This window comes from Elephantulus edwardii, unplaced genomic scaffold (assembly GCF_000299155.1).
Source record: "Elephantulus edwardii isolate Elephantulus edwardi_28Jun2011 unplaced genomic scaffold, EleEdw1.0 scaffold00151, whole genome shotgun sequence".
Lineage (NCBI taxonomy): Eukaryota > Metazoa > Chordata > Mammalia > Macroscelidea > Macroscelididae > Elephantulus > Elephantulus edwardii.
Window position 1 is genome coordinate 6,792,338 of NW_006399901.1, and position 14,196 is coordinate 6,806,533.

The 14,196-nt window shown below is 40.5% G+C and overlaps 1 protein-coding gene across 1 annotated transcript in view; it reads left to right on the top strand.

The window, feature by feature from the left end:
* Positions 1-14,196, top strand: part of ANKRD13A (ankyrin repeat domain 13A) — a 69,899-nt gene that overhangs the window by 23,208 nt on the left and 32,495 nt on the right. The window contains exons 2-3 of the mRNA XM_006894849.1: positions 6,096-6,228; positions 8,623-8,747. Of these exons, the coding sequence (XP_006894911.1) occupies positions 6,096-6,228; positions 8,623-8,747 (258 nt within the window). The remainder of the gene's footprint in view (positions 1-6,095; positions 6,229-8,622; positions 8,748-14,196) is intronic.

A 14,196-nucleotide genomic window follows, 5' to 3' on the forward strand; every position in this document is an offset into this window, starting at 1 on the left:
AGGGCTGTTGTGCATAGGGTCGCTATGAATCGCAAACAACTGGACGGCACATAACAACAACAACAACAAAACAAAGTCCCTAGTCAGATATATTCTTTTTCCTTTTCAAAGTTTACATAAAGCCATTCTAGTGGATTTGAAGTGTTATCCCATTGTTTTGATTTGTTTTTCCCCACTGATTTAGAATTGATGCCTTTGAGTGGTGTTAGAGAAGAGCACTGAATATCCCATGGACTGCCAAAAGAATTGATATATCAGGGGAGCTCTGGTGGCCTAGTGGCAAGAAGCTGCACTGCAATCCCAGAGGTACATGGTTCGAATCCACCAGATGCTCTGCCGGGAAAGGAGGGACAATCTCCTCCAGTACCAGTCAGATCTGATTTGACAGTACACAGACACACAAACACACACACACACAAATAATAATAAAATAAAATAAAAATTTAAAAAAAAGAATTGATATATCTTAGTTAAGTGCAGCAAAAGTGCTCCTTGGAGGCCCCATCCTTTGGGCACGTTACTAGCGTGTGTTAGACCTCAGAGGGTCAAGAAAAGAGAGGAAGATCCTCAATGAGTTGGATCAACACAGTGACTGCAGCAGTGGGCTCCAGGATGTCAGAGATGATGAGGATGGAACAGGTAGATAGGACAGGGTTTAGGTACGTTGTTCATAGCACCCAACTGGACTTGAAGGCACCTAACAACAACAGTCACATCAGCAATGCTTTAGCATCTTTTCATTTACTTTTTGGCCATTTACCTTCCTTGTAGAAATGTCTTTTCACATCTTTCACTTGTGTTTAATTAGGTTGTTTGTCTTTTTGTTGTTGAGTTCTTCTTTATGCATTTGTTGTGGTAGTTCTTTGTATGTTCTGGACAAGAGACTTGTCATATGATTTGGAAAGATTCATTCTCTAGGTTATCTTGGTGGCTTTGTTTGAATTGTGTTTTGATTTTAATATTATGTCTTGATAATATTACTTCTTTCATGATGTTACTGGATACATGTTGTTGCTGTTGTTATGTGCCATCAAGTTGCCTGTGACTCAGAGACTCCATTTACAACAGCTCTGAAGCTTGCTCTGTCTCAATGACTCCAATGTACCAACCCCCATTACCCTAGTTACTGTATCAATCCATCTCATCCGGGGGCTTCCTCTCCTGCACTGTCCCTCCACTGTTCCGAGCATGATGTTCTTCTCCAAAGATCATTCCCTCCTGGCCACATACCCAAAGTATGTGAGACAGTTTCAAAATCCTAGCCTCCAAGGAAAAACTTGATTTCACCCTCTCCAAGACAGACCTGTTTGTTTTCTTGACAGTCCATGGTATGTTCAAGACTTTTTCTCTAGTGCCACAACTCAAAGATATCAATTCTTCTTCTGTCATCCTTAGTCATTGTCCAGCTCTATGATGCAAAGACCATGGACCAGATCAGGCACACCTTAGTCTCTAGACAGACATCGTTACTTCCCAGTACTCTGGAAAGGTCCCTGACAGCAGATTTACCTAATACAACTTGTCTTTTGATTTCCTGAATGCTAGTGTCGAGAGTGTTGCAACCAAGATGCATTAATAGTAATGGGTGACTGGAATGCAAAAGTTGGGAACCAGGAAAAAATATCAGTAGTCTGAAAACACGGATTTGATGACAGAAATGAGGCTAGGGATAGAATGATAGAATTCTGCACAAAATCAATTCAGGAAAAGATTTGAGACCTTGAACACTAAACACTAATGAACAAAGACCAGAAGAGATGTGGGAGGATATCAAGAATATCATAAAAAAAAATATCATCCATGAAGAATGCAAAAGGTTTTTACAAAGATAGAAGACCAAAATTGATGTCAGAAGAGACTCTATTGCACTAGGGTGCCAAGAAATTGGGCACATAAACGTTGAGTATTTTGCTGAAGTTCCAGTTACCTATATTTTCTTTTATTGGTTGGCGCTTTTATTGTTGTACTTAACAAGGCTTTGCCTAACTAGGATCATACAGATTTACTCCTGTTTTTCTCTTTGATTCATTTTAAATCTTTACCTCCTATATTTAGGTCTGTGATCCATTTTGAGTTGTTTTTGGTTTTTGTGTACAAAGGTGTTGAATTTCATTTCTATGATGCTGGGTAGTTGTTCAAGAACTGTTTACTCAAGAGAGAAAAAAACCCCAAACGAGTCTACCTTTCTACATTGAATTATTTTGACACACTTGTTGCAAATCAAGTGTCCATAAATGTGTAGCTTTATTTCTAAACCCTAAATTGTCTTCCATTGATCTGTATTTCTACTTTTATGCCAGTACTTCACTGTCTTGATCATTGTAGGTTTGATTATGAAGCATAGATATTGGGAAATGTGAGTCTTCTTTTTTTTTGAGTTTTTATTTCCATATGAAGTTTACAGTGGACTTGTTGATTTCTTTGAAAAACAAAAACACTAGCTGAAATTTTGATAGATTTTCTTAAATGCTAGATTCCATCCCAATAAAAAACCAGTTGGAATTTTGATACATTTTCTTAAGTTCTAGACCAATTGGGGGAGCTTTGCTATTTTAATAATCAGGGAGCCTTAGAGTTACAGTTTACAGGCAAGTTGAGTTTTTTCTTTTCTTTAATGTTACTTGTATTTGCTTTCACTTTGAGACAGTCTTAGCTCTCAATTCACAACAAATTCATTATAGTCAGCTGCACTTGCTACATTGTAACTTCTAAATCCTTGTGAAAAACTTCGAGCTTTTCCTTGTATCCAACTCATTGCTATCTAGTCAGAACCAACATGTACCTGGCAATCTAGTGGGTTTTGATAGGCTGTAAATTGCATGGGAGGGATTTACAGTCTCAGTGCATTGAAGTTGTTCATCATTGTTCTTAAGAACCACTGGTACGTTCAAACCATGAACACTCTGGGTTGGCAGCACACTAGGCCACCAGCCCTCCAAGTATCAAATTAAGTCTTAATAAGAACCCCTATGTGCATGTTCTCAGTTACCTGCAAATTCCATGAAAAGGGACAGGCACAGAGCTTGTTTGTAACCCAGAAGACAGGCTTTATTTTCTTTTCTAATACATATGTGATATATACATACCTATATGACATAAAACATAATGGATAGGAACTCTGGTAGCTTAGTGGTGAGGAGTTACACTGCTAACTCAGGAACATGGTTCATTCAAGTCCACCAGCTGCTCTGTGGGAGAAAGATACAAATTCTCCTTACTTGTTATTTACTGCCTCTGAAAACCCACTTGAAGATAGCTATGGGTCGAGTCCAACTCCATGGTACATAAGCACACAACAACAATATATGAATATAGGATGCCTTTTCACTTTTTCTTTCTTTTCTTTTCTTTTTTAGCAAGGAGTGGTTTATTCTCACAGCTGAACACAGGATGCTCCCGCAGCCTTGGGAGCAGCACAGGCAGCCCCCTCTCAGGCTCAGCTCCCCTTCTCAGTGTGGCAGCCTCAGGTGGGCAGGGTTGAGAGCCAGGGGAGCAGCCAGGTGGCAGCCATCCTGCCCGGGAGCTGGCTGGCAGCATCAGGCAGCAGTAGCAGCAGCAGGTTACAGAGTGGGCAAGGAGTCTTAGTCTGCCTGGCCAACTTCCGTTCCCCCATGGATGGTGCCTGATGAGGTCTGAGGGGCTTGGGCTGGGAGGTGGGTGCTGGATGCAGCTCAGTCGGCTGTGAGCCTTTAAGAAGGTAGTAGTAGTAATTATTGTTTGCCTGGTAGCTGACCATGACCGTAGCTGACCCTCCAATGGCTTTTCAGAGGCAGTAAATTGCACAGGAGGAGATTGCCCATCCTTCTCCTGTGTAGCATCAGCAGTACAATAGTTCCTCTGTACCATAAGGCCATGGGGCAGCTAAGCCTGTCCTTGGAAGGAGGAACCTCCTGTTGTAGATGTTGTTCACACAGGAAAAGTGCTGTTGGTCCTGAATAAATGCAGTTTCATAAAGGAGGGTCAGCATAGGAATGAGATAAAAGCCAAGTTTATGTATCTAGAATGAGGAAGAAATTCTTTGGGAGGGGAAGCCTGGATGATGTGTGATTGGTGCTCACATCTCTGCCTAATGGGGTGCTCTGGACAATCACAAGTGTAGTGTTTTAGTGGGAATCCAACAAAAAGATGTGATTTGAGCCTAACCCAGGTTATCTTTTGTACTTTCAGTTTTGGTTGAAGCCACCCACTTCCTTTTCAAGACTCAGAGGCTTCAGAAATCTCCCATGCTCTATGTCACCAGCGGTTACATCTCCTGAAAGCCTCTGGCCTTATTTAGATTTAGTTTAACTTCCATTCAAAGCCCATGCTTCCTCTTCTGGCCATGTCTAATGATCTGAGACACATTGTACATATATATTTGCTAGGTACTTAACTTGACGGGAAAGCAAACTAAGTTACTAGAAATTTTATTTATAGTCTGCATACAAGCATAAATTTCCTTTTTCCATGTGATGCTTCAATTAGTGTATGAATACTATTTCCTGGTTTGGGGTTGGGTTGTGTTTTTCTTTAAAAATCTTCCCGTTTTTGTGTTTGGGTTTTTTAACTTATTTTTCTTTTTTCTTTTATAGTGGTTTGCATACAAAACTAGTACACTTTTCATTTTTATATATTGTGTTTTATGCACTATTCATATTGTGTTTTATAGTATCATTCCCATACATTGTATAAAATTAATCTCCATTGATCCATGTCCACCATTACCATATTTTTTTTTATCCTCACTGGATCTTTCCTAATCCCTTCAGCCCTTCACTCTGCTCACCTAATTCTGAGACCTCAAGAATAAGTCTCCCTCCCAGTCCCCCTTTTGCTTTTTGCACTTTTGTATATATCTTACTAGTAATCTTTGTATTTTTACAATAATGGTCTTATGCAATATTTCCTGCTTAAAAAAATATTGTAGGAGGACCAGTCCTTGGAGAGGGATGTCATGCTTGGGAGGGTAGAGGGACAGTGCAAGAGAGGAAGATCCTCGATGAGATGGATTGAGTCAGTGACTGGTATAATGGGGGTAGGTGTGTCAGAGACAATAAGGTTGGCACAGGATAGAGTAGGGTTCAGAACTGTTGTGCACAGGGTCGCTATGAGTCTCAAGCAACTTGGTGGAACATAGCAATAACATTATCTCCTTGCCCTTAAGAAGGGTCACAAGGGAACAGATACCACCTTCATTGTTAACTATTTGGTTGGATATCTGGAGTCAGAAGGAATCTGATTCCAAAAGTTTGAGAATGTATCCTTCCCATTTCTCCATTCTCATGGCTCTATGACCCTGGCTATGCAGAATTGGGTTGGAATTCACACATTAAAAGGACCCATTTACCATAGAGGCAGTCTCCATCCAATAAGGGGGATGATCAGCATAGTATCAGCACAGAAAAGGAAGACAGTGATGGAGAAGGGTTATAGAAATCAGAATTTCAGGAAAAAGACTGATTACACCATGGGCATTGAGATGAAGGTGATCAAACAAAACGGGTCTGAATGAGCGATTAATTGCCTCTGAACACCTAAGGAAGAGCCAGCTATGGGTCAGTTTCAGCTCTCTGGTACACAACAAAACCAACAACAACCCTTTAGTAATGTATACAATATAATTATATGTTGGGGAGCTCTGATGGCCCAGTGCTAAGAAGGTATGTTGTGATCCCAAAGGCATGCAGTTTGAATGCACTAGCTTCTGTGTAGGAGAAAGATGGACAGTCTCTTCCCTTGTGATTAACCACCTCTGAAAATCCACTGCACAATCAGCAATGGTTGATTCTGACTCAACAGCACAGAACAACAACAAACATATATGTTTATATACACACATGTGCATGCGCGCGCACACACACACACACACTGGTAAGCTGTGGTGGCCTAATCTGTAGAGAGTTGCATTGCTAACCCAAAGGCCACACCTCTCTGGCAGTTCGAATACACCAGTGTGACTCCTTGGGGGGAAAAATGAGCCTTCACCACTACAGTTTACCGCCTCAGAAAGCCTGCTGAATGGTCAGCTATGAATTGGTTCTAACTTGTCAGTAATGAGTGAGCGAATATAACTGTACATGTTTATGTCTAAATCTGTACATGTGTTTGCTTCACAGAATGTGGAGGCTCTGGATCCACGAGGCCGGACTTTATTGCACCTTGCAGTGTCTTTAGGGCATTTGGAATCTGTGCGAGTCTTGCTTCGACATAAAGCAGATGTTACAAAAGAAAATAGCCAAGGATGGACAGGCAAGTGTACTTTGGAAATTCTTTCCTTTTTTTTTTTTTTAATTTTTTTTATTGGTATTTTAACAAAAGTTTACAGAAAACTTGGATTTCCATTCATCATTGTTGCACATTTTCTTCCCTACTCCACCCCAGTTTGCTTTTCTCTTTAAAAAGATTCTTTCATTGTTGCACAGTTTCCTCCCTTCCACCCCCCAGCCCACTTTGCTATGCACCTCTTATTCTGGACTGTTGTCATGCAAATAATACCTAATCCTATATAGAGCAGGGTTTAGGGCTGTTGTACATAGGGTTGCTATGAGTCACAAAGGACTCGATGGCACATAACAACAACAACAAAGTATTTCTTTTATACAGTTCTTTCCCTCATCTATTTAAGTGCAGTGTTCATTATTTTTTTTTATCTCTTCTTAATTTCACCCAACTCCCATGTCAGTCCTGTTTCATAACAGTGGCATAATGCAGTATTTGACCTTTTGTGACTGAGATATTTCACTCAGCATAATGTCCTCCAGGATTACCCATTTTGTATAATACTTTATGAGTCCCTTATTTTTCGGTGCTGCATAGTATTCCATTGTGTGAATATACCATGGCTTCTCTATCCCTTCATTTGTTGATCAATACTTGAGTTGTTTCCATCTCTTTGTTATTGTCGAAATGATTTCAAGCTTCTCATTTTGTTTCCTCTTTTGGAAGTAAGGCCAGGTTCAGTCATTATCTTTCTCATAGTCTTCTTTTTGTTTAAAACAAATAAATAAAATAAATTTTTACTTTACATTGGTTCATTTACAAAGTTCATATACATTGTTTTTCACACTTATCCACCCCTCCCTCCACCCATCAAATTGTGTGACCCCCTCCTGCCAGTCCTCATCCCTCTGCTCCCCCTTTCCTCGGCTTGGATCATCATACATTCTACAATAATGATCTTATACGGTAATTATCTTTATGAGACTGAGTTAGTTCACATGGCATCAACGTTCCTCCCCAGTTAGGTAGTGATTTACAAAATCATTGCTTCTGCCTGCTGCGTAGCATTCCATTGTGTGAATGTACCATAATTTCTCAGTCCATTAAATTGTCTCGCAGTCATCTTTATCTTAAGACTTTCTATATTGGGAATAGGAAGCAGGGAGGTGAGTGCCACAGAGCCTACAGGTGAGCTATACACAGCATAACACCCAGGTTGTGCTTCAGCCACAAGGAAGGCAGCCCTCAGTGCAAACCCTGTCCAGGGCTTGTAGGCGTGGAAAACAGCTTTCCTGTGAGGATTTTTGGCAACTTTTCCTGTCCAAGCAAGGACACTCTTTAGCACAAACTCTTCCTATTTGACCTACATGTAACCACTATTGTTAAAGCCAGCTCTCTGAAAATGTCAAAATTTCACACAAAACTTCAAAGCACAGTCTGTGCTTGACTGTCAACCTAAAGGGAGCTCTGATGGCTTAGTCGGTAGGGAGTCATACTGCCAACACAAAGGTATAAGGTTCGAATACACTCTCTGCCATGAGGGAGAAAGGTGGGCAGTCTCCTCCCATGCAGTTTATATCCTCTGAAAACCCCACTGTAGGGATCAGCTGCGACTTGGTTCTGACTCAACAGCCGTGAGTGAGTTAGACTAACCCTAAGGTTGGTGGTTTGAACCCAGTGCTATCGCAGAAGAAAGGTAAAGATCACAGCCAAGACAACCCTATGGAGCGGTTTTGCTCTGTAATAGAAGAGGTTGCCTTTAGTTGTAATTGACTTAGTGGCAAGAGATTTTTTTTTTTTTTTGGCAAGAGCAGAGTCTAGAAGATCAGGAGACTGAATGCCACCATTTCCTTCTCACGCAGCTAAATTGTTGTTGTTAGATGCCATCGAGTCAAATACAATTTGTAGAGACACTGTGAACAGCAGATCTGAATCCTGTCCTATCCTGTGCCATCTTTATCATCCCTGACACACTTGATTTTATTGTTGCAGTCACTGTATTAGTCCATCTCATTGAAGGTCATCTTCTTTTTCACAGACCTTTCAACATGATATCCTTCTCCAAGGAATGGCCTTTGCTAGTTAACATGCCCCAAATATGTGAGACCATCCTGGGATGGAAGATTCACCATCTTTGCCTCCAAACAGTATTCAGGTTGCACTTTCTCTTAAGACAACTGTGTTTGTTCTCTTGGCATTCCATGGGATAGTCACCACTCTCCTCCAAAACCACAAACTCTAGTTCAGCTAGAAGGTAGCCATCAGTTACAGTCAGAAGTGATAAGGATTGGCTGTAGTCTCTCTCCCTTTAAATGGGGGTGGGAGGAGGGAAATGCTTTGAGCTTTTCCACTTGGCTGTGGAGTTTGTCAGAAAGTCTATGGCTCTCTTTTGAGTGTTTAACTCTGTTCCTTTTGGCCCGTCAGTTCTCCACGAGGCTGTGAGCACCGGGGACCCCGAGATGGTGTACACAGTTCTGCAGCACCGAGACTACCACAACACATCCATGGCCCTTGAAGGTGTGCCTGAGCTGCTCCAAAAGATTCTTGAGGTACCCGTACAATTAGGAGTTCATGCCGTCGGAGTAAAGTGCCGACAAAATAACCATCTTGACCTCCGTGTGGCTGGCTGCCCAAAGAGTTTTATGAGCAGTGAATACTGCAATACGAAATAACACTATTCCTTGCTTTGCCAACTTAGTGAGGTCTGAGGTCATTCAGAAATGATGTATGCATGTCACAGGTCTTTTAAAGGGCTGCTGAAAAAATACTGACTTCAGGAAAAGGAACATCAAACACAAGACGTGTCTAGACATGTGTTTTCCATAAAGAAGCATCCACAATTGAGCGTAAGTCATCTTGAGTGACAGTGCCACAAGCATCACTTAAAGGGCTGGGCTTCTCAGGGCCTCTTGGGGTTCAGATGTTTGGGAGCATCTGCTCTTTGCCACTTTTGTTACTTCAAGCTCTTGGTATTTTTGTGACTTTTTTGTTTGTTTGTTTGTTTGTGACTCTTAATCTACTGTCTTAATTTACTCCCAGGATTGGCTTTTAAGCAGTTCACTCATCTTGTGGATCAAATGCCTGAACCTCATGACATTCAGCAGGTTTTCTTTTTAACTTACTTCTAGGTCATTGATGTGCTTTGGTCAATGGTAGCTATTCTTTCTTTTTCTTTTCTTTGTGATTTAAAGGTTGTTTTTCCATTCGATCCATTGTTTTAGAACACAAATCATAGTACAACAATGTCAGTGCACTCTCCCCACTTTCTCCCTGTGATTCCCATTTTCATTAATTCACCCAGCCATCGGAGCTTTATCCTTGGGCACATACTACCCTTTCAACTTTACATGGTTGATTATTCTAAGGGGATGAGTGCCTTTCTAGTATTATTGTTTGTTTATTTTATTTGTTGTTGTTGTTGTTGTTATGTGCCCTCATTTCAACTGCAGCTTATAGTGACCCTGTAAATAATGGATCTGAAACCTGCCCTATTTCATTCCATCCTCATTATCTGACACACTTAAGTCTATTATTACAATCATTGTCTATCTTGGTTTTTTTTTATTGTCAACAGATCTTTAATAAGTGCCAATTACGTACTAGATATTATTCCAAATACTTGGGACACATCAGAGAACAAACAGATCCCTGTCCTCACAGAGCTTCCAGTCTAGCATTTCCCACTTCACCTGCATACTAACCCAGGCAAGTCTATATATACCTTTCTGTGCTTCAGCTGCCATGTGGGAGGAATATGCAGAGTCAGCACAGACCATGGATAACATACTTGCTGTTCTGAAGATGCCAGACGAGACCCTTGCTAATGCCCCAGCCCATCTCTTGGACAACAGATAGGGCTGGATGTTGATTTTTACTAAGAAAGCACACTGGATATGGGGGTTAGAGCTGGATTGTCTGCTGTGCTGTGGTGGTGTTGGTAGAAGGGCCACACAGGGCTACACAAATTCTTGATGCTTCTGCTGCTGTTTCTTGGTGGCTGCCTTGCAGGCTAGGTCCTCAGCCTTCTCTGAGCTACCAGTGCTAGCTCCTTTGACTTTTTCTTGGCTTCCTTGACAGTTTCAACAAGTTAGAAGGGGCTTCACCTTGTAGCTTGGCCCTTCATAGTCTTGGTCACGTTGCTTTCAAACCCAGCCAGACCAAATTCTCGGACAGCTCTGGAAACACCAGACAAGCTAGAGGAGACCCAGGCCTTTTGGTGGATTTCAGTCATTTTTTTGACCACTCTGACCAGGACTTTGTCCTGTGATTCCATTCATTCATTCATTCATTCATTTATTTTTGGATGACCCCTAACAACAACAAAGATCTTGGTTTATTAACAAAACAAACACAACCTATTTGAAGTGGGATTAAAATCATAGGAACACAAATTAGGATTTACAACACATTTTGAGACAACACAAGTCAATCCATAATATTCTACCTTATGGTCCCCCAAAATCATACCCTTGCCACATGAAAAACCCATTCACCTATCACATCATCACAGTAGTCTTACATGAACACTTAAGTCCAAAAGGTAGTGTTCTGAAGCATTTGAATCAAGAGTGGTCAATGTTGGGAGCCAGGTACCATCTAGTTCTTCTGTAGTCTGGAGTGTGGAGGTTGAGATTTGCATGGCTCATTAGTTTTTTTTTTTACTAATTGTTTCTATACATCTTTGATTTTCATCCCTCTTCTTTACTCCCGACAGGGAGAGACAAGTAGTAGCCTCTTAAGATGGCTACTTGGAAGCTTTTATGTCATGATGACTTTGATGTTCCCCAAGACTATGATCTTGAAGACCCAGGATCAGCAAATCAATCCCTCTAGGTGTTTCATTGTAATTAAGAAATGTATATTCCTTTACTTTCTGTTGGTTCAGCTATATGTTGTTGTTATGTGCTATTGAGTCACCTGCAACTCAATAGTGACCCTATGTACAACAGCTCTGAAACCTATCCTATCCTAAGCCAGTCTCACAGACTCCAACACACCGACCCCTATTGCCCTAGTTACTATATCAAACCATCTATCTCATCTGAGGTCTTCCTCTCCTGCGCTATCCCTCCACCCTTCTGAGTATGATATCCATGAATTGGTCCCTCCTTGCCATGTGCACAAAGTGTGTGATGGAGCTTCAAAATCTCAGCTTTGAAGGAGAAACGTGGTTTCACTCTCCCCAAGACAGATCTATTTGTTTTCTTAGCGGTCCATGGTATGTTCAAGACTCTTTTCCAGCACCACAACTAAAAGGCATCAATTCTTCTGTTGTCCTTAGTCATTGTCCAGCTCTCTGATGCATAGCAAGTAATTGCAAAGACCGTAGACCAGATCAGGCCTACCTTCGTCTCTAAACTGACATCGTTGCTTCTTGGTCCTTTGGAAAGGTCCCTGACAGCAGATTTACCTAATGCATTTCCTTCCTCTTTTGATTTTCTAACTACTGATGCCAAGACAGCATATACTTAATATGATTGGAGCAATATCATCTGTTAAACTTGTGTATGACTGTTTTCATTTGTCCATATGTATTCATCTTGCCTGTCTGCTTATGTATTTGTTTGTAGATTAATGTTATATTATTGCTGATTTTGCAGGATTGTGTATATAATGGTATTTACTTTTGTGGACTGTGCTTCTGCTTTTTTTTTATTTTAGTCACGATTTTATATTAAGTTTATAAATAATTTGGATTTTCATTCATTCATTGTTGCCCATTTTCCTCCCTTCCTCCCTACCCTCCAGTTAGTTTTTTCTTTAGAAAAAAGTTGTTTCATTGTTATACAGTACCCTCCCCCCACAGATCAATTTACTATGCAGCTTTTATTCTGGACTCTTGTCACACCAATAATACCTAATCATATATTCCTTTTATACAGTTCTCTCCCTTGTCTGTTTCAATGCTGTGTACATTATTTATCCCCTCTTTTCTTAGTTTCCTCTCAACCCTCCTATCAGTCCTGTTTTATAACAATGGCATTATACAGTATTTGTTTTTTTGTGACAGATAATTCATTTAGCATAATGTTCTCCATGGTCACCCATTTTGTATAATGTATCATGAGTTCTTTATTTTTCAGTGCTGTATAATATTCCATTATGTGAATATACCACAGCTTCTCTAGCCATTCATTTGTTGATGGGCACTTGGGTTGTTTCCAACTCTTTGCTATTGTGAACAAAATAGCACTAAACATGGGTGTGCATATATCTGGTTGGAGGGCAGTTCTAGTCTCTTTAGGGTCTATTCTCAGTAGTGGAATTGCTGGGTCAAATGGTATTTCTATTTCCAACTTTTTTAGGAAGTGCCATACAGCCTTTCATAGTGGCTGCACTGTTTTACACTCCCAAAAACAGTGAATAAGGGTTCCGGTTTCTCCACAACCTTACCAGCATTTGTTGTTTACTGCTCTTTTGAATTTTGCTGTTTTTACTGGGGTAAGAGGATCTCTAATAGTTGTTTCGATTTACATATCTCTTAGAGCTAGGGATTTTGAACATTTCTTCATGTGTTTGTTCGCCATCTCAATGTCTTCTTTGGTGAAGTGTCTATTTATTTCCTGTGCCCATTTTACAATTGGGTTGTTTTCCTTTATCTTGTTGTGGTGCTGGACTGTATTTCTTATATGCCTCTTTCTTAGGTGTTATCTCTTTCTTTAGTGGTGTTGAGCTGAACATCTCCATATTCTTTCCCTTTACTCATCTTAATATGTACCTTTTATGTCAGTTTGGAAGCAGGAGTGGCATCCACTTCCTAAAGAATATGCGTTTGGAAACTCTATGAACTTTGGTAAATGACAATAGTTATAGAAAGGCTTCAGGCCTTTAGTTCATAGTGTTGCTGTGAGTTGTGCTCAACTCAGCAATCAATAACAACAACATGTCAGTTTGAAGACTAAGGTGTGCCTGATTCAGGCCAACGTTTTTTCAACCACTTGTAGCTGAGAGCTAGACAATGAATAAGGTTGAAAGAAGAATTGATTTCTTTGGGCTGTGGTATTGGAGAAGAGGACTGAATATCCCATGGACAGCCAAAAGAACAAACAGATATGTCTTGGGAAAAGTGCAACTAGAGTGCTCTTTGGAGAGAAGGATGGCGAGGCTTCATCTCACATAGTTGGCATGTTAGGAGGAGCTAGCTGTTCCTTGGAGAAGGACATCATGCTTGGAAATATGGAGGGTCAGTAAAAGATAAGACCCTCAATGAGATGGATCGACAACAGTAATGCAGCAGTGGGCTCACATGTGTCAGAGATGATGAGGATGGCACAGGACAGGGTTCAGATCTGTTGTTCATAGGGTTACAATGAATCGTGTTCATCTCAGTGACACCTACCAACATAATTTACTGGTTTTTACTCTTCCTTCCCTCTCAACCCACCCGTGGAAGCTGTCCATGAGAACCATTCTTTCTATTAGAAAACTTTTCTCTGAGTTTTTATAATAGTGGGCTGACTGTTATAAAAAGAAATAAAAAAACAACATACAGTATCTGTCCTTTTGTGACTGTTTCAGGGAGCTCTGGTGGTTTAGCCTGTAGGGAGTTGCCTGTAGGGAGTTGCACTGCAACCTTACTAGTTTCAAGTAACTATCTGTCTAAACATATTTTATTTCAGTGTAAGCTAAACCTACAGTTAAGTGAGCATTTCTTTTGATGGGTTTGCACTTTGTGCTTTCATTATTTTTCCTTTTCTCCCCATCCTTGCCTTTTTTACTTTTTCACACTTTTAAAAAAAATTTATTAGTTTTAATGAACATTTACAGAGATTTTGGGTTTTCATTCATTCATTGTTGCACTATTTTCTCCACCCTCCTCCCCAGTTCATTCTTCTTCCTCCCACCCCCCCAAATGTCTGTTTTAATTGTCCAATTGCCACAGTGCTTGGCAGTAGGAAACACATAGACTATGATGGAGATTGATTTTGGAATTTAGATGCACTGTTATCAATTGTGCTTAGCCGTACATGTTCATATCCTTGAAGATGTATCATGGAA